This window comes from Haliotis asinina, chromosome 15, assembly GCF_037392515.1.
Source record: "Haliotis asinina isolate JCU_RB_2024 chromosome 15, JCU_Hal_asi_v2, whole genome shotgun sequence".
NCBI classification, from domain to species: domain Eukaryota; kingdom Metazoa; phylum Mollusca; class Gastropoda; order Lepetellida; family Haliotidae; genus Haliotis; species Haliotis asinina.
Genome location: NC_090294.1, coordinates 50,363,298 through 50,381,362, shown reverse-complemented (window position 1 = coordinate 50,381,362; position 18,065 = coordinate 50,363,298). Strand labels below are relative to the sequence as shown.

At 44.1% G+C, this 18,065-nt stretch overlaps 1 protein-coding gene across 2 annotated transcripts; it reads right to left on the bottom strand.

Annotated features, from left to right (window-relative positions):
- Nucleotides 1-160: 160 nt before the first annotated feature.
- LOC137265450 (uncharacterized) lies at nucleotides 161-17,009 on the bottom strand. 2 transcript variants are annotated; one of them, XM_067800851.1, is made up of 25 exons: nucleotides 16,956-17,009; nucleotides 16,053-16,199; nucleotides 14,906-14,992; nucleotides 14,687-14,740; nucleotides 13,967-14,114; nucleotides 13,188-13,323; nucleotides 12,989-13,049; nucleotides 12,562-12,667; nucleotides 11,667-11,764; nucleotides 10,896-11,016; nucleotides 10,350-10,478; nucleotides 8,718-8,830; nucleotides 7,884-8,005; nucleotides 7,419-7,537; nucleotides 6,244-6,376; nucleotides 5,581-5,705; nucleotides 5,205-5,315; nucleotides 4,562-4,687; nucleotides 4,018-4,525; nucleotides 3,537-3,661; nucleotides 2,885-3,028; nucleotides 2,389-2,505; nucleotides 1,872-2,060; nucleotides 918-1,104; nucleotides 161-502 (listed from the first exon to the last, which is right to left on the bottom strand). In XM_067800851.1, exons 2-25 carry the CDS (start codon nucleotides 16,161-16,163, stop codon nucleotides 226-228), a joined length of 3,447 nt encoding a protein of 1,148 aa, XP_067656952.1. In that variant the 5' UTR covers nucleotides 16,164-16,199; nucleotides 16,956-17,009; the 3' UTR covers nucleotides 161-225. The 2 variants fall into 2 exon arrangements, with proteins under 2 accessions (XP_067656952.1, XP_067656951.1); XM_067800850.1 differs by having other exon boundaries at nucleotides 4,018-4,687.
- Nucleotides 17,010-18,065: the final 1,056 nt, after the last annotated feature.

Here is an 18,065-nt window from a genome sequence, read left to right as displayed (position 1 = left end):
AACTTACATACTCTGGGGTATTTGTTCCATGTGTTAAAGATAAATCATTCTCGGTGTTGAGAGGCCCAAAAAGGGAACGGGGTGTTGTAAACTCAGGCTTGATGGTATTGGGGACATAAAGGAAGGAATCGTAGCTTGGAACAAATATAATTAACTCGAATTTAGGGCAGTTCGTTTTTATTTACGTTCACGTGTGTTACACGGTCATAAAAAGGCTGCCCATAATTACAGAGGGACGATGACAGCATCCACTTCAATGACGAGACACGCTTCGCCCTCCGTGACCACTGTCAGCCCTGGTTGGAGCTGGGACTCTGTGTACGTGCTATACGTCATCTTCTTCCCTCCGTCGCACCAGCTGTACTGGAGATGTCCCCCCTCCAGATCCCCCGCGCCCAGGAAGTCCCCAGGCTGCACCGTGATACGCTCTCCCTTGTCAACATCCCACGTCATCACGCGGTCGTTCATACACGTCATTTTGTTGACACCGACGATCTTGGACCTGGAGATAATGACAAAATCTTTTAAATAATTGTTTTTACACTTCACGATTTCGACCATATCACTGGTCAAGGTGTCGTCACCCGTGCAGACCCGCGTTAGAAATGGTCTTCAGCAACCCATGCTTGTCGTAAATGACGACTAAAAGGATCGGGTGGTCAAGCTCATTGACTTGGTTGACAAATGTCACCGTTAACTAATTGCGCAGATACATGCTCATAGAGATGACCAGTGGATAGTATGGTCCAATCCAAACTTGATTAATCACAAACCACTGCCATATAGCTCCCCACCCCCACCCCCACCCCCACCCCCACCCCCTCACACCAGGTTTTCACGTGTTATTACTGAATTACTGTTGGGAACAGTGTTTAAACCAAACTCTCTATGAAATGGGGAGTACAAGCCTAACATACCTCTTCCTGTTCTTCTTCCTTAGCACCATGAAGAGGACCTCCCCATCCGTGGCGCAGAACGCCTTCCACTGCGACACTCGGCCGTGACGCCTGATAACGGGCTTGCCGTACAACTGGAAGTTACTCGGGAAATTCAGCATGGGCTTGAGGTTACGCCCGTTCACGCTCGACACGGTGTTAGATAGGTCTACAGAAGGAAAGGATGATGGTATAAACTAAATAATTTCATATAAAATTAAAAAAGAAATTTACAAAAAACACGTGTTATGGTTTTCATCAAATGGCGTTTACTCTGCAAAAGAAAGCAACGGTTTGCAGTAAGGGACGTCACTACCTGTCAACAGATAGTCCTAGCCTGCGAATGATGGACATTAAATCGTCTACGAATAGTCATTACTTGGAAATGACCGACATTAAATCGCCAACAGATTGTCATTGCTTGTGAATGACTGACATTAAATCGCCAACAGATAGTCATTGCTTGTGAATCATTGACATTAAATTGCCAACAGATTGTCATTGCTTGTGAATCATTGACATTAAATTGCCAACAGATAGTCATTGCTTGTGAATCATTGACATTAAATCGTTAATAGATAAGGATGGCTTGTGAATCATTGACATTAAGTGTCAACAGATAGTCATTGCTTGTGAATCATTGACATTAAGTGCCAACAGATTGTCATTGCTTGTGACTGACTGACATTACGTGTCAACAGATTGTCATTGCTTGTGGATCATTGACATTAAGTGTCAACTGATAGTCATTGCTTGTGAATCATTGATATTAAATCGCCAACAGATTGTCATTACTTGTGAATCATTGACATTAGGTGCTACCAGAGAGTCAATGCTCCTCAGTGGATGGCATTTTTAGTTAATAACTATATGTCTTCTTCAAGCCAGCATCTAATGTTCTCAGAGAGGATAGTTTATCGCAACGTCTATCTGTACCTGTGCAGACTGGAGCGTCATCAGTCAGAGCCCCCGTCAGCGTGCACGCCCGCTTCAGCGCCCCGGACTTGAGGACATAACCCTTCTTACACCTGTACTTCACGAACTGGCCAGGTGTCAGCTGGGACTGGGACCCCTTCACAGTAACGCGATCAGCAGTCGCAGGTGTCGCTACAGTGCACGTCACATCTGTAGGGAACATTAAGGGTGTACAGCGTGTATGAGACAGGTAGCGATATGAACCCGGATTGGCTGAGTATCTAGATTTAACTTATAGATAAGAGTAGCTACATAACCAATAACTGAATCAACTGTAAGCATACAGATATTTACACTAATATCAGAGACGCCAAAAGGCATGGTCTCAACACTCTTGTGGGAAAGTACTGAAAACAGTCCCGTGTCCTTAAAGAATTTACCATTTCCTATATTAACACATCGTATAAATTGAAACAAAAACAAATCAATCAATCAATCAATCAATCAATCAATCAATCAATCGAAGAAACTCCATTACTATTTGGGTTGCATTGGCTGCAGGTTGCTGGGCAGCTCTTTGCTAGCTTCTTTTTGCACATAGCTGGGTCATCGTGCAAGAACGTCTGACATTCGGACCGGAAGTCACAGCACTTGGCTGGAACACAGAGCTGGGTTTAACACAGTAGGTAAATTAACTCACGGCTGAAACGTTACGGTGATGGTAGAATGGTTACAATGGATCGACCCGCGTGTACAAGATTCACACTGAGTTCTCACACAAGTATAAGTGTATTTAACCCCAAATAACACAGCCACTGCCAGAGTGTTGCAGGAATGAGTTTGATACACTGACAACAATTAAAAAGCATATTTTCTTTCAAATTTTAAGTTTATGAAAACAATCTCGGTATCCATTCTTTGGCCCCTAGTTTGTATCTATATTAGATTGAACTGGATGTGAGTGTTTGGTGGTGTTTTTCCAGAGCAGGAAATGAGTGCTTGTGGGTGAGTTATAGGTGAAAGTGTCAACTGACCACCAGGAATACCGGAGACGGTGTTGGTCCTGCAGATGAAGTAGTTCTTGTTACACCTGTTGGGGATCCACCGACTCCCGACAGACGCTGGTTCCATCACCACACAACTGATCTTCGCCGCAGCGTCACCGTCGGGACCGTCGGCTGGAGACAATGACGTCATCAACTACATCAACAGCCTTTACATCCCACCCCAACTGCTAGGTCGATGCTCATGGTGTCAGTCACCTGGCTGTCTGATCCAGACATGAGCACTAACGGAGGTCCCCATGTAGTCGCGGTCTTACTGAGAACGGTTTTAAACTCTATCTCTATCTGCGAGGAGGTCGATACAAAGGTATTCTGTTTTAACCCACTCCCAGGCAGATAATATGGATACCTAAGGACTTACTGTTTAAGCCGTCACACTAGGACATTTCGATTCATAGGCAGAATAATTCCGTGGCAAGCAAAGTTTGACTGTATCGACCGGTCAGGCTTGCTGACATGTCTGACATGGCCCTCAGTTCATGGCTTCCTAATACCTAATATAACCACGTGGTTGTCTTATACAACATAAGCATCCACACACTGTCGTCACATAGCTCAAATATTGCTGCCTGAGACGTTTCCCAACAATATTAACAAAAAACAGGTCCCTGTCCAGACTCACGGTCGTTGGAGTTCCAGTTGGTGTAGAAGCTGGAGACCTTGAGCTTCCTACCCAAAGGCACCCAGAACCAGTACTGGTCCTTCCTGTTCCACCTAGCGTTGATGAACATCGGAGAATCTGAGAATCTGAGATAAAGAAACAAATGTAGCTCACCTTGATGGATTTCGGTACACAGAATCCTCCTTTGGAAATATTACCGCCCCTTAACCCAGCTTCACCGTCTGGCGACCTAACCCAACCTAATGTAACGTATAATATCTGACATTACCAAGGTGGGGCTTACGGACGGAAGCCTTAATTCAGAGAGCACCGCTGTAGGCTATATCATGCAGATCAAAGTTTGAGGGTCAATGAATCACCGTTACTGCGAAATTCATTTATGTATCGGTACTATGTAGGAGTGGTGTGTGTGTGCGCGCGCACGCGCGTGCGTGTGTACGTGGATCGGGCAGTTGCAAGGTGATTAGATAGACAGACTGACCCTGCGGCAGCTCTGAGTTGGACCAGGAACATGTTGACGGCGGCCGACTCAACAGATGCGATTTCGCCCCCGTCCAAGGAACACGTCCTCTTGGCCTGGCCGTAATTCCTTTTAGAAGCGAAGAATTTATAGCACTGACCATCACCGGCGTATAGGGTGTAGCCAGACGGACACATGCTCATCGTAGGTGGTGACGTCGTTGTCGTTGTTGTCACCGTTGTAGAAGTTGTTGCTGCTGTTGTGGTAGTTGTTGGTGTAATGGTACTAGACGAAGAAGTTGATGGTGTCGTAGTGGTAGACGAAGTCGATGTTGGTGTCGTAGTAGTAGACGAAGTAGTTGTTGGTGTCGTAGTAGTAGTAGACGAAGTAGTTGTTGGTGTCGTCGTAGTAGTAGACGAAGTAGTTGTTGGTGTCGTAGTAGTAGTAGACGAAGTAGCTGTTGGTGTCGTAGTAGTAGTAGATGAAGTAGTTGTTGGTGTCGTCGTAGTAGTAGGCGAAGAAGTTGTTGGTGTTGTGGTGGACGAAGTAGTTGTTGGTGTCGTAGTAGTAGTAGTAGACGAAGTAGTTGTTGGTGTCGTAGTTGTAGACGAAGTCGATGTTGGCGTAGTCGTGGTAGACGAAGGAATTGTTGATGTAGTAGTGGTGGAAGACGTCGTTGTCGTTGTAGTTGCTGCAAAAATAATGGACACAAACCTGATTCACTTGGCCAAGATGAAGCAACAACCTCATTCATCTGGGTTCACGTGACTGACTCAGTGACTAATGTGCATTCGTCACCACTCGCCCCTTTCCGTAAACTCCAAGAAGAGTCGCTATTTGGCTAATGATAGACGATGTCTACTACATATTATGTCTTATTGCATTTCTAGCACCGTTCGTTATCAGACGCTTAGCGCCAGCATAGAAGTTCAGTGGCTAAAATCATGGTTTATTGGATGGGTACAATATATCACTCTCAATTCTCAGGATATCGCTGTGATTTAGCTGCATCGCTTTCAAAAGCCCCGTCAAACATTACACACTCCGAAGATAAGCTAGTAAAGAGATATATACTGGACAAAATAAGTTAGGGATATTGGTATTCTTATGAGTGATATTTCATCAGTATGTCAATGAATAAAAAGATCAGTGTTCATAATTTCAAATTTACATATATCCCTAACTATTTTGTCCAGTGTATTACATACCGTGCTCCTCGCATGTTTTTCGACAACCGATCTGTGATGGGGGTGTGCTGCAGTAGTCCGTGTTGTTGTTGATGAGTTCGTCGCAGTTGTCGTAGCTGTCGTAGGTCCTGCCTAAAACATCATGCGACATCTCTTTGTTAACTGCAGGTTGTTAACTGCGGGAATGGGCAGTTGGGTTGGGGATCTTGTTGAGGGATGTTGTGTGAAGTAGGAATGTGTGACGTGTATGTGTGGACGTGCCTGTGTGGACGTGCGTGCGTGCGTGCGTATGTGTGGGTATGGGTGTGCGTACGTGCGTACGTCTGTGGGTCTTGTCGTGCGTGCGTACGTGCGTACGTGCGTACGTGCGTGCATGTGTAACATTAACAGAACGTACCGAACTGGCACACATCACAGAAGGTGATCTCACAGCTGAACTTGCCGATGTAGGTGTAGCACCAGGGCTGAGGAAGCACCCCTTCAGGGTTCCTGCAGTTGTTGCCGCTGTAGTCGGCCCTGAGGCTGAAGGAGAAAATGTCGTCACACACATCGCAGCTACGAGGGAGATAGAGTGAGAGAGAAAGAGAGAAAGAGAGAGAGAGAGAGAGAGAGAACGAAAGAAAGAAAAAGAAAAAGAGAGAGTATGAGAAATAAAAATTATATAGCGTCAAGCTCTACATCAGGTATGCTCACAGTGCTAACAATCAATAGCACAGCTAGTTAATCCAAATTGACTGCCAAGCGCTAGCGGACTTTAGTCACCTGACTTATCCCACCGGGTACTCATTTTTCTGCTGAGTGAATCCCTAAAGTCCGGGTATTGAGCTGACAAATCAAGGATCACAAGGACGAATCAACGTCCCATTGCTCACCTAGGGATGTAACTCTGCGCGGCAAGATACAGTTTGCGTGAAATATGGACCAAACGTGTCCCCACTGCAATAGTGTAACACCCAGTCCACCCCACCACTCAGGTAAACTTACAGTCCTCGCGCCTCAAGCGAAAACCGACCGGCACAGAAATCAGCCCCATGTGATGGTGGTAAGTCTGGCTACTCACGTCATCTCAGCTGGGTAGTACTCGCAACTGGAGGCCTGGGACCACGGCAGACAGGCGGCGTTGGTGACGGCTATGTTGACGTTCTCGTTGTAGGTCTCTCCCTTGTCAGTGAGGTTGTAGCACCAGTCGTCAGCTGAAGATAGTATCGGTGTCATACGTGTGCCTGTTTGTCAGAACCTCTCACCAATATCGTCCTATTCAAAGTGGCATTGGTGTTACCTGGCTACAGGGTGGGAGCAACCTGGCTACAGGGTGGGAGTTATCTGACTACAGGATGGAGGTAACCTGGCTACAGGGTGGACGTTACCTGGCTACTGGGTGGGAGTTACCTGGTTACAGGGTGGGAGTTACCTGGCTACAGGGTGGGAGTTACCTGGCTATAGGATGGACGTTACCTGGCTACTGGGTGGGAGTTACCTGGGTACAGGGTGGGGAGTTACCTGGTTACAGGGTGTGAGTTACCTGGGTACAGGGTGGGAGTTACCTGGCTACAGGGTGGGAGTTACCTGGCTACAAGGTGGACGTTACCTATCTACAGGGTGGAAGTTATTTGGGTACAGGGTGGTGGTTACCTGGTTACATGGTGGGAGTTACCTAAGTACAGGGTGGAGGCAACCTGGATACAGAGTGGGGAATTATCTGGCTACAGGGACGGAGTTACCTGGCTACAGGGTGGGAGTTACCTGGCTACAGGATGGGGAATTATCTGGCTACACGATGGAGGTAGCCTGGCTACAGGGTGGAAGCTACCTGGCTACAGGGTGGGGAATTATCTGGTTAAAGGGCGTGGGTTACCTGGCGACAAGGTGGACGTTACCTAAGTACAGGGTGGGGAATTACCTGGCTACAGGGTGGGGAGTTACCTCACTACAGGGTGAGGTAACCTGGATACCGGGTTGGAGCTACCTGACTACAGGATGGGGAGTTTCCTGGCCACAGGGTGGAGGTAACCTGGATACAGGGTGGGTGTTACCTGGCTAAAGGGCGGGGAACTATCTGGCTACAGGATGGAGGGTTACCTGGCTACAGGGTGGGAGTTATCTGGTTACAGGGTGTGGGTTACCTGGCTACAGGGGTGGTGGTTACCTGGCTACAGGGTGGGAGTTATGTGGCTACAGGGTAGGGAGTTACCTGTCTACAGGATGAGAGTTACCTGGCTACAGAATGAGAGTTACCTGGCTGCAGGGTTGCGTTGCCTTTGATGTAGCTGTTTGACGCGGCGCCCGCGTCCAGTTCGATGGCCACTACATTGCCCAGTGAAATGATAGACTGACCATATCCAGAGCCACAGTACCTGCAGAAATACACACTTCCCTTGCATGACAGAAACCACAAATGCATTGCTGAAATATCCGATGAAGGTTTTTTTTTTCAGTATGTCTTCATTTTGCTACACCATGATTCAAAAGCCCAACCGAACCTCTTGTTGGCTATTGTTCACCCTGCCATGGCAGTAAATGACATGACATGTCTTTCTCCATCGGTATAACTTGTCATGTCGTCTCGTCAATGCCCGTGCTGCGCTGGTGAAGTTTGACATCGCTGATAATGAGAATGTACATAATTCAAATGACGAAGCCTACAGTTTATAATACCAAAGCGGTGCTACAAGGCTGTCGTAGAGAATGGATTGTACTGACTCGTTGCCTGACTGGCCAATGAGATCCCGCGAGATGTGAAGCTTGGAGACGCAGAATGAGCTGCTGCCTGCCACAAATACATTCTCAATTTCCACCACGATTTTGGAGCCATCCTCGGGCGCCTGCAACCAGATATAAACTGCCCTTAACAAACTTTTGGAACAGCAATGATACATGTTTATGAGCATGTTTGCAAACGGCGCGAGATCCGTAAACTTCTCTGAAATTATTTGTACAACGCGACTGCCGCGTATTAATATACATGACCACAAAGGGTGTGGTCATGTATGGACCTAAATCCGGGACACTGGCGCGGAGATGGACGGGTCATTCCTGGGGCTTCCTTCAGGAAGCAACCCTTACTAACGTTTAATCTTAAACCCCTTAACCTTGATGAATTTCTTTAACATCGCGCTTGGCTTACCTAAGTGACTTACGATCGGTTTAGAGCTTTGTGAAAGGAGGCCCTGGGTGCCTGGGTGTACAAGACAACCTTAATTAGCGTTACGTCAGTCGCAAGTCTGCGTTAAGTCATGTGTCTTACGATCACATTAACGTCAAGATCGCTTTGTTCAAGGCCACCCTAGTTTCCAAAGAACTAAAGGAGAATCCACTTCCGTAAACATACACCTCTCTCATAGAGGTGACTTTACTTTAGTTATTGAGAGCACATGTTCTACCGTAGGAAGAACTACGTGACCATCAAACGCTAAATACGTCCAGATATTGTAGGTAGAAAACATAAACATCACCTCAAATATTGATGGCCGACATGTAAAATATAAAAGAGGAATGTTGTAACTTCTGTGAAAAAAAACGATGACGTCTACGTACCCAGAAGATCCACATGTACTTGGAGTTGGCAGGGACACCCGTGACTGGGGCACCCGGGGTAGAGAACTGCACTTCCGGCTTGGATGGCGTAAGCGAGTACACCCCACCCTGCACTGGAAGCCATCAGGAAAGGGATATAGTTGAGCAATGCACAATACATCGGATACTAAACACAATCCCCAAGCTGAGTGTACTGTACGTCAATAATCGAGGTAACTGTGTGGATGTGGACTTGCACAAGTCTCTAAGGTAATAATTAATAGTTTAAGTCATAGTTTCTAAAAAAAGATATAATTATAAAAAAAACAGACTGAGGTCCTTAGAATGTCCCTTATCCAGACTTGACTCTTTAAAGGACTAAATGACTATGCATGAGTGGACTTAGAAAAGCTATGAGGGATGTAAATCTGAGGAATGACTTCATTGGGTGTCTGTAGGTGGACTGACTGACTGACCGAATGTGGTTTTTTACCGCTTTTAGCGATGTTCCTGCAATATCACGTCAGGGACACCAGAAATGGGTTTCACATGTTGTACCCCTGTGGGAAATCGAACCCGGGTTTTCGGCGTGATGAGCGGACGCGGTAACCACTAGGCTACCCAACTCCGTAGATAGAACAAAACCAAATGAAGAAACTCTGTGTGTTGGCCATGTGAGGACAGCTGTGTGTGATGTAGTTTTTGGTGGATATTAACATATACTAATCTTTAATGTTCATAAATTCCCCCGATCTAAGTCAGGTGCTAAACATAGATAACAAATTAGATTTAATTCTTGTGCTAGAGAAATTCTTTGTGAAGTATTGAGAGAGTGAATGAGTGAGTTAGTAGGGTTTTACGCCACACTAAGCAATAATTACGGAGGGGGACACCAGATATGGGTCACACACATCGCACACATGTCCGGAATCGAACCCAGATCTTCAGTGTGGCGAGCCCCTTGGCCCCTTGTGAAGTATTAATGCCGTAAATTAAGAATGAACTTAAATAACTGAAAGCGAAATTGCTATGTGGGACTTCTTACTATCACAGAACATTGGTGTCAAATGCCGGGAAATTTAGAACCAGTTCGATAGAAAATAATCGTAGCTGAATTCTCCCAAATATATAGCATAATTGAGAACCAGTATCGAAAGAAAATAGTGGTAGGTGAATTCTCCCAAATATATAGCATAATTGAGAACCTGTGTCGAAAGAAAATAGTGGTAGCCGAATTCTCCCAAATATATAGCATAATTGAGAACCAGTGTCGAAAGAAAATAGTGGTAGCCGAATTCTCCCAAATATATAGCATAATTGAGAACCAGTGTCGAAAGAAAATAGTGGTAGCCGAATTCTCCCAAATATATAGCATAATTGAGAACCAGTGTCGAAAGAAAATAGTGGTAGCTGAATTCTCCCAAATATATAGCATAATTGAGAACCAGTGTCGAAAGAAAATAGTGGTAGCTGAATTCTCCCAAATATATAGCATAATTGAGAACAAGTATCGAAAGAAAATAGTAGTAGCTGAATTCTCCCAAATGCATTGGATAATAGAGAGCCGGGATTGAAAGAAACTAATGGTAGCCGAATTCTCCCAAATATACCGGATAAGAAACACGACTGTGAGAATGTCGAGGGTAAATGTACCTCCTGGCTGAAGGGTAGTACACGATGTTGCAGGGTCGAGTAGTTTCGGACAGATGCAGGTGCACGAGTTGTTGTAGATGCCGGGGTAACCTCCGTTAGAGCAGACTGGTGGGGACCCCGAGCACCTGGCTACACAGGAGATAGACATCATTTTCAATCTGTGTTCTCAAGGGAACGGTATACATGTGAAATTAAAACATATATACAGCATGAATATGTTTTCCAGTATCAAGAAAAACACATCAATATGGATATATTCGCCTAACAAATGTATACAGGCAATTACCAACTTCAAAACACTGGTGGTGACAAACACAAAGAAAGGCAATATTTGACTGACAAACACTAAAAGTAAATCTTCAACTCATAAACAGTCTGAAAGGCAATGTTCGACTGAAACGCGAACTGATTACAATGCTTCACCTACACGCACTCTGCTATTGTATTTTCGAGTTAAAACAGTCTGATTTTGTAGTTCTGGCTTACAAGCATACTGTCATTGTATTTCCAACTTACAAGCACACTGTTATTGTATTTCCAACTTACTTGCACACTGATAGGCAATGGTGAGTTCGTGCATTACGATCCAGTAGTCGTTTCGGGTCTCCGCCACATCGTCGGAATACGGGTCGATAGTCTTCCTCGAGGATCTGTCCCTGGAAAAGTCCTGAAAAAAGAAATTGAATGGGTTCCAAGTTAAAACAGTGACTGCCAAACGTATCCCTCCTCAAATCTGATTTGAGATTGACTAATATGCATTTAGATGGCTAGTCCTCAAGCTACCTTTACAAGGCAGGGGAATGTTTTACATGAAACATCGCAGAAGATAAATGATCGTGGCGCTCACCAATCATTTTCTTGTCAAAAGGGCTATTTGTATGTGAATGGTAGTGTAAGTGATCGTGGAACTTAACTATGTGACCGGTCTTGTAAGTGAACACATAGCTCGACTAGGTGAATTGTAGTGGAAGTGAACTTAGAAGTGGACTATGTGAATGGTAGTGTAAAATAACATACAGCTGGACTATGTGAACGGCGGTTATAGAGCTGGACTTTGTGAACGGTGGTGTAAGTGAAACAAAGAGCTGGGCTGTGTGAACGGTGGTGTAAGTGAACACAGAGCTGGACTGTGTGAACGGTCGCGTAGGTGAACACAGAGCTGGACTGTGTGAACGGTGGTGTAAGTGAACACAGAGCTGGACTATGTGAACGGTGGTGTAGGTGAACACAGAGCTGGACTATGTGAACGGTGGTGTAGGTGAACACAGAGCTGGACTATGTGAACGGTGGTGTAGGTGAACACAGAGCTGGACTCACATAGTCTCCGTACATCATGATTGACTGCAAGTCGACTGGCAGGTTCACAAAGTCGTCCTTCCAGCCTTCTGGTGGTAATACGAAGTTTCTCTCCAAACCTGTGTATTAAAGCACCACAATCACTACTAATTGACAAGTATTAGATGAGCCACGACCTGACAAATGACTCCAATTTTCATATATGGGAACGCCCTCCAAAACATTTCATTTGAAACAAGTGGGAGACAGGTTGTCGTCTAAATATTGAAAAGTTAATTTCCTCGTGCGAATCGTGTTTTGATTGTTATACCATACTCCTGGACACATGTTAAACAGAAGCGGCATTGAGTTCACGCTAGGGTCAGCATGTATTGCATGTGCTTGATCCCCGATCTACCTCATGTACTTGTTGCAACCAAGTCTATTCGTCGTCTACATTCCCTGCCCCGCCTACCTGTCACCCACGCGTTTACTGCAGGCCTATCTGATACGCGTGAAGCAGTACTTCTTCTTCTACTACTACTACTACTACTACTACTACTGCTGCTGCTGCTGCTGCTGCTGCTGCTGCTGCTGCTGCTGCTGCTGCTGCTACCACTACTACTACTGCTGCTGCTACTAGTACTGCTGCTGCTTAAATTTCTACTAATTCTGTTACTATAACTGCTACTACTACTATTACTACCACTACCACTGCTGCTGTTGCTACTACTACTACTACTACTACTGTTACTGTTACTGTTCCTGCTACTACTACTTCAAATGATACTAGAAACTCCAAAACACTCACAAATACACATATTAATATTGTCTAGCTCGCAGATGCTCATAAACAGGTTCATAATCACATACATACGCACACGTGCATGCTCGGACGCACACAACCACACGTAAGACAGCAAGCACATGAACTGACCACTCAGGACGTTGTTGGGAAGATACTGCAGGTGCTGTTGTCGCCCGTAGTGTTGATGCTCGTGCCATGCCCCAAGTGCGTGGATAATCTCGTGCAGAACGGTAAACTGAAACAGACAAGGCTTCAGTACAACGTATGACCGACGCATCTGTAGTCTCTACTGGTCTGAGTGGATGAATGAGTACGTGAGTGAGTGAGTGAGTGACTTGGGTTATACTCTGCTTTTAACAACATTCCAGCAATGCCACGGCGGGAGACACCAGAAATGGGTTTCACACACTGCACCCTTGAAGGGAATAGAACCCGGGTTCTTTGGCGCGACGACTAAACGCTTAACCACTAGTCTACCCCTACCGCCCAATGGATTGGTGACACGCAGTGGGCTGTGAGTGTTATAAGGGTGGTACGCGACATCAGGCCTACTCACAAAGTTGTTGCAGGGAGAGATGTACTGCGGATCCCGATGCATCCCGATGTATGACCAGCACCTGTCACAAAAGCAATGAGTGTCAGTAACACACATACGCAGCAGCCACTTGTCGTGGACAATGCCTACCAATTCCTAGTATTATTTATGGTTGGATAATTGCTTTGGTCGCACTAACATTGATGAGAAGTACACTTACGACGATGTTTTGATGAACAAAAGGTAGTTGGTATGGGGGACGCTGTATCCAGGGGAACCTCTCACGAAGAAGCGGATGCAGGTGTACTCTTCTATGGTGGCGATGGCTCGGAGCACTGTGGCCTGCTGGGAACTGCCTGTAGACACACAGTGAGTGAGTGAGTGAGTGAGTCAGTCAGTCAGTAAGTATGGTTTTACTCCACTTTTAGCAATATGGGAGCAGTATCGCGGCGGAGGACACCAGATATAGGCTTCACACATTTGCAGCGATGTGGGATGAAGTGAAACAGGATTTAACGTTGTACTTAAGAATATTTCTCTCATATGACGACGTGCATGCATGTGTGACTGCTTGTCCTAGCCCAGACTTAGGCTGGATTTATAGTGATAGCTCATTGAGATACCATGCCGCAATTAAGCATGAAAACCCCAGTCGGACACATTATACTGAACTGACCAGTCCTTGTTGTATCCATTAATACTGGGTGCCAGGCAGGAACCAACAAGTACCATATTTTGTATAACGCGACTGGGGATCGAACCCGTGACCTTCCGCTCTCGGGGCGGATCTCTAACAACAAACCAAAGAACCGGTCACCAATCTTGGGAATCAAACCCAATCCTTCGGCGTAGACACACAGTGACACAATATTCAGGCAGCGTTATTCATACTCTCTTGTAATATTGTCAATCGGCTTTTAACGATGTGCAGGTCAAACACTATTTACATGCTGACAGGTGGATTGCTCTTCTGGAGTATAGTTTAAATACAATACGTACTTATATTGCCAAATTCATATGGCACGATTCCATTGGTCCAGACTGGCGCCTTGGAATCAACGAAGCGTCTCTCTCGAGGCAACGGCTTTGACGTCACGCTACGTTTCTTCCGTTTCTCCCCGTGCTGTCGTCGTTTCATCTCGAACATCTTCAATTACAGTAACAAACGAGAATGTGGCCATTGCAAGCCTACAGTACCATTATATCGTGTATTGCCTGGACTGTGTGCAGTCGGCAGTGATACAGCTGAACTACAACTGAACGAGTCAGGATTCATTAACCCTTTAATTAACACGCTGCATGTGATTAACGACACTTGATTGGCGAACCGAAATAGTTTTGGCGATTATTGTGTGGGATCAAATTTCCAAAGTGCATTTACAAGTGGAATACATACGAAAAACAAGACGTATGGATGCCAGCTTCATTATTGTGAACAGCACGACGTTTCGGAGATCCTTACCCGATGAAAGATACACTCCGAAAGTAGTTTTATTCAAAATACGCCCAAAAGGTATTGATTGTAAGTATCAACGAACTTAACGCCTGGCCAATCCGTTTTCATGGCTGGACTCAGATGCCATTTAAAGACTTATTAAAATGATGTAATGCTTCCATTGCGGCCAGTACACATTAACATGAAATACTTGCACGTGGCTATCAACATGGCTGCTGTTAACAACGTCATCAACCGTGACGTTCTACGACGTTGTCTCCTACCTCGTGTTGTATTTCCGCCTCCTTAGCACCGCCGTCCCTGTGGTTGACTTCCGGCTGTCAGGGAAACAATAACAATCACGAACACATGACATTGTATACACGATAACAGGCGACCTACGCCGAGGTGGATTCCTGTCATACACAGTTCAGACATTCACGTGAACATCTACGGTAATTGCGATTTCGGGGAGATGGGAATGGGAAGCTTCTTTCACTCACCGGGTGGCGGTAGTGGTCAACGACACCGTGGACGAGGAAGTTGGGGACGTAGTCAGGGACGCCTGGAACCTCGTCATAACGCGGCAGCTACAACAGACAGCATCAGGTTATTGACACGTAGTAGCTGCGGTAAGTGCGCCTGTGAGAGCGCGTGTGCATGTGCGTGTGCTTGTAGGAAAGGCTAATCAATTTTATCACTCGTTATCATCAATTCTACCACGACTTCAGTAAATACTGGATTGTGATTGGTTAATCAAAGTCATCCAGAGGTATATAATCACGTTATATACCAACACGTTAAGTATTTGTTTAAAATCTGAATAACACGGTAATGGTAGAATGGAGATAAACGTATTGTGTTGGAAATTCAGCGGTATATAACAAAATTATAATAGCTCTAAATTTGATTTAAAACCGAACGCGTAGCGTGAGGTTTTAAATACAAAATTTAGAGCTATTATAATTTCGTTATATACCTCTGATTTCCCAACACAGCATGTTTATCTCGTAATTATTACTCATACGGGCTAGGGTAGATAGGTGATTTTTTGTGATATTCGCATATGTGCTTTTCAGTCATTTTCAACACTGATAGGTCAGCTAATCAGAGAAGAAATATGATTGGTTGACAGAACGACTTTTCATGATCCAATTTCATTGACAAATTTCACCGTTTCATTGATCTTTAGAACCTGTTGTACTCATACAATCCGAGATATCAAAAAAAAAGGAAAGATGAAGGTTAGATAATGTGAATGTTCTTTTATTTGATAGTATTATTTTGCAATAAAATCGCGTTATAGATAGTAGTCGTTTTTTAAATGAATAACTGTGAAAAAAACAACCCCAAACAATCGTTGGCATGGGAGCCGCGATGGCTAACCCCGATCAAGATCAATGACCTACTTCAAGTTGACGGTGACCTAATAGGAAGAGTGATAAGAATTTTATGTCATGATTATTTAAAACATCTAATTCATAGGTTTAACGTGTATCGATTTTTGTTCAATGTGTTTATAGATGTAGACGCCCATTTTCATTATATTTATTATAAATGACATAACATTTCAAATTAATAATGTTTCATAACCTACAGATTATAATATCAACATGTTTACAACATTCGGAACTATTTCAGGCTACAAACCACATATTTCTTCCGATTGTTTTTCTGCTTCCTGGCCCGTCGTTTAGACTCCACATGCGTCAACAAGAGAACAACAACGACAACGACCGCGACGGTAAAGCTGAACTTCATGACGTTCAAGAAGTTGGAAGATTCGAAGCGTTCAAACTATAAAATAATACACACAGAAAAAACAAACCACAATATAACTGAAGAAGTATTTAGCATCCAACAAACATGTGGTTGATGAAATCAAAAGGAGCGAACATATATACTGAGGGAGAAAAATAGAGGATCTCTTGAAAAGACAAGTGTTCCTTTATTTATTTCCAGGTTTCATCACAAGCTGTATCGCATAGGTGGTGAAGAAATCTGGAAGGGAGCGCACATGCTTTCATGTGATTAATTCTTTCCCTTAGTATAGCATTAAGAATTTTACACACATGAATACGCGGAACTGACACACTGCATCCCGAAAAAGCAATACGAATAAATTTGTAAGAGCACATTCGACATTCAACCCTTGAACAGAACAACAAACACGTGAACACAGAGAGTTTCAGCATTCAACTCTCGAACATAAGATAACATTCAGCATTCAACTCTTCAACATAAGATAACATTCAGCATTCAACTCTCCAACATAAGATAACATTCAGCATTCAACTCTCGAACAAAAGATAAAGATTAGGTATTAGATTCTAGAACATACGATAAAGACAACACTTTAACTCTCGAATTAAAGATAAGATTCAGCAACATTCAGCATGCAATTCTCAAACATAAGATAAAGATTAGGCATTAAATTCTCTAACATAAGATAATGATTCAGCATGCCACTCTCAAATAAAACATATGATTCGGCATGCAACCATCGAACATAGAAAAGGGTTAGGCGTTAAGTTTTCAAACTCAAAGAAGTACCAATCATAGTAGCAACTGGGTCTTCAGACTAAGTCCGTCCTAGCTCATCACGATGAGCACACACGTATATACAGAACCACTTCAAATGTTTATATAGGTTTAATTAAAGTAATAAAACAGACTGAATAACATACTGTTTGACATATTTCAAAGTGTTCGGAAAAAACTTCGTAACATAATAAAATTAAATGGATGTGTTTGTGGGTAATGCTCTAATTGGAGCCCCAAACACCTGCAAATGATAAAATCCAAATTCCCTAGATTTTTATTACAAATAACATTCACCACACGGTGACTATTGAGGGTTTATATAGAAAGACTGTATTGGGATGTAGGTGTGTATGCCCAGTGCTTGCTGCCCACGGGTATGTAAGTGTCTGATGTCTGGGTTCCACTGACTCGGTGGAGCTTGAAAGGCTTAATAGTGGTATTTACCTCCAAGTATACTTTCAAGCAAATACAAACATATGTACGCATTGGAGTTGTTTACAGACATGAAAAACCTTGTAACTGCACCATCTTAGCTGGTGAGTCACGCGAGGTAAAGGATGTATGAAGCATTGTTAAACATGGTTGACATAGACGGACAGACAGACAAACAGACAAACAGACAGACAGACAGACAGACAGACAGGTATTTAGGTAGGCCCGTAGGTAGGCAGGTAGGTAGGCAGATCATTCAAATGCATACATGGCAAATGTGATACATTGTTCAATGCAAGTGCTTAGGCATTACAAATACGCTCCGTGAACTGTGATCCGGTTTTTCCCAAATGATCGTACAACAGATAGTTTTTTTTTTTTTTCTTGAATGAAGCACAGTGAGACTTATGTCACGTTATTTGTGTTCACCGTCATGATATTGCTGGGATATCGCTAAAGCGGCGTAAAACTGAACTCACTCACTCACTCACTCACTCACTACAAGGAATGGAACAACTCTTTGTTAAATGTACACCCGAAGAGAAAATACAGCGACCACCTCTACCTGCTTCGGAAGAGGTACATGAGAAATCCTTAGATAATTTAAAATACTGCGCATTCCTTAGATAAGAGCTTACACATTACATTGCAAACGTTTATCTACATTACGATATTTCATTTCCCCTA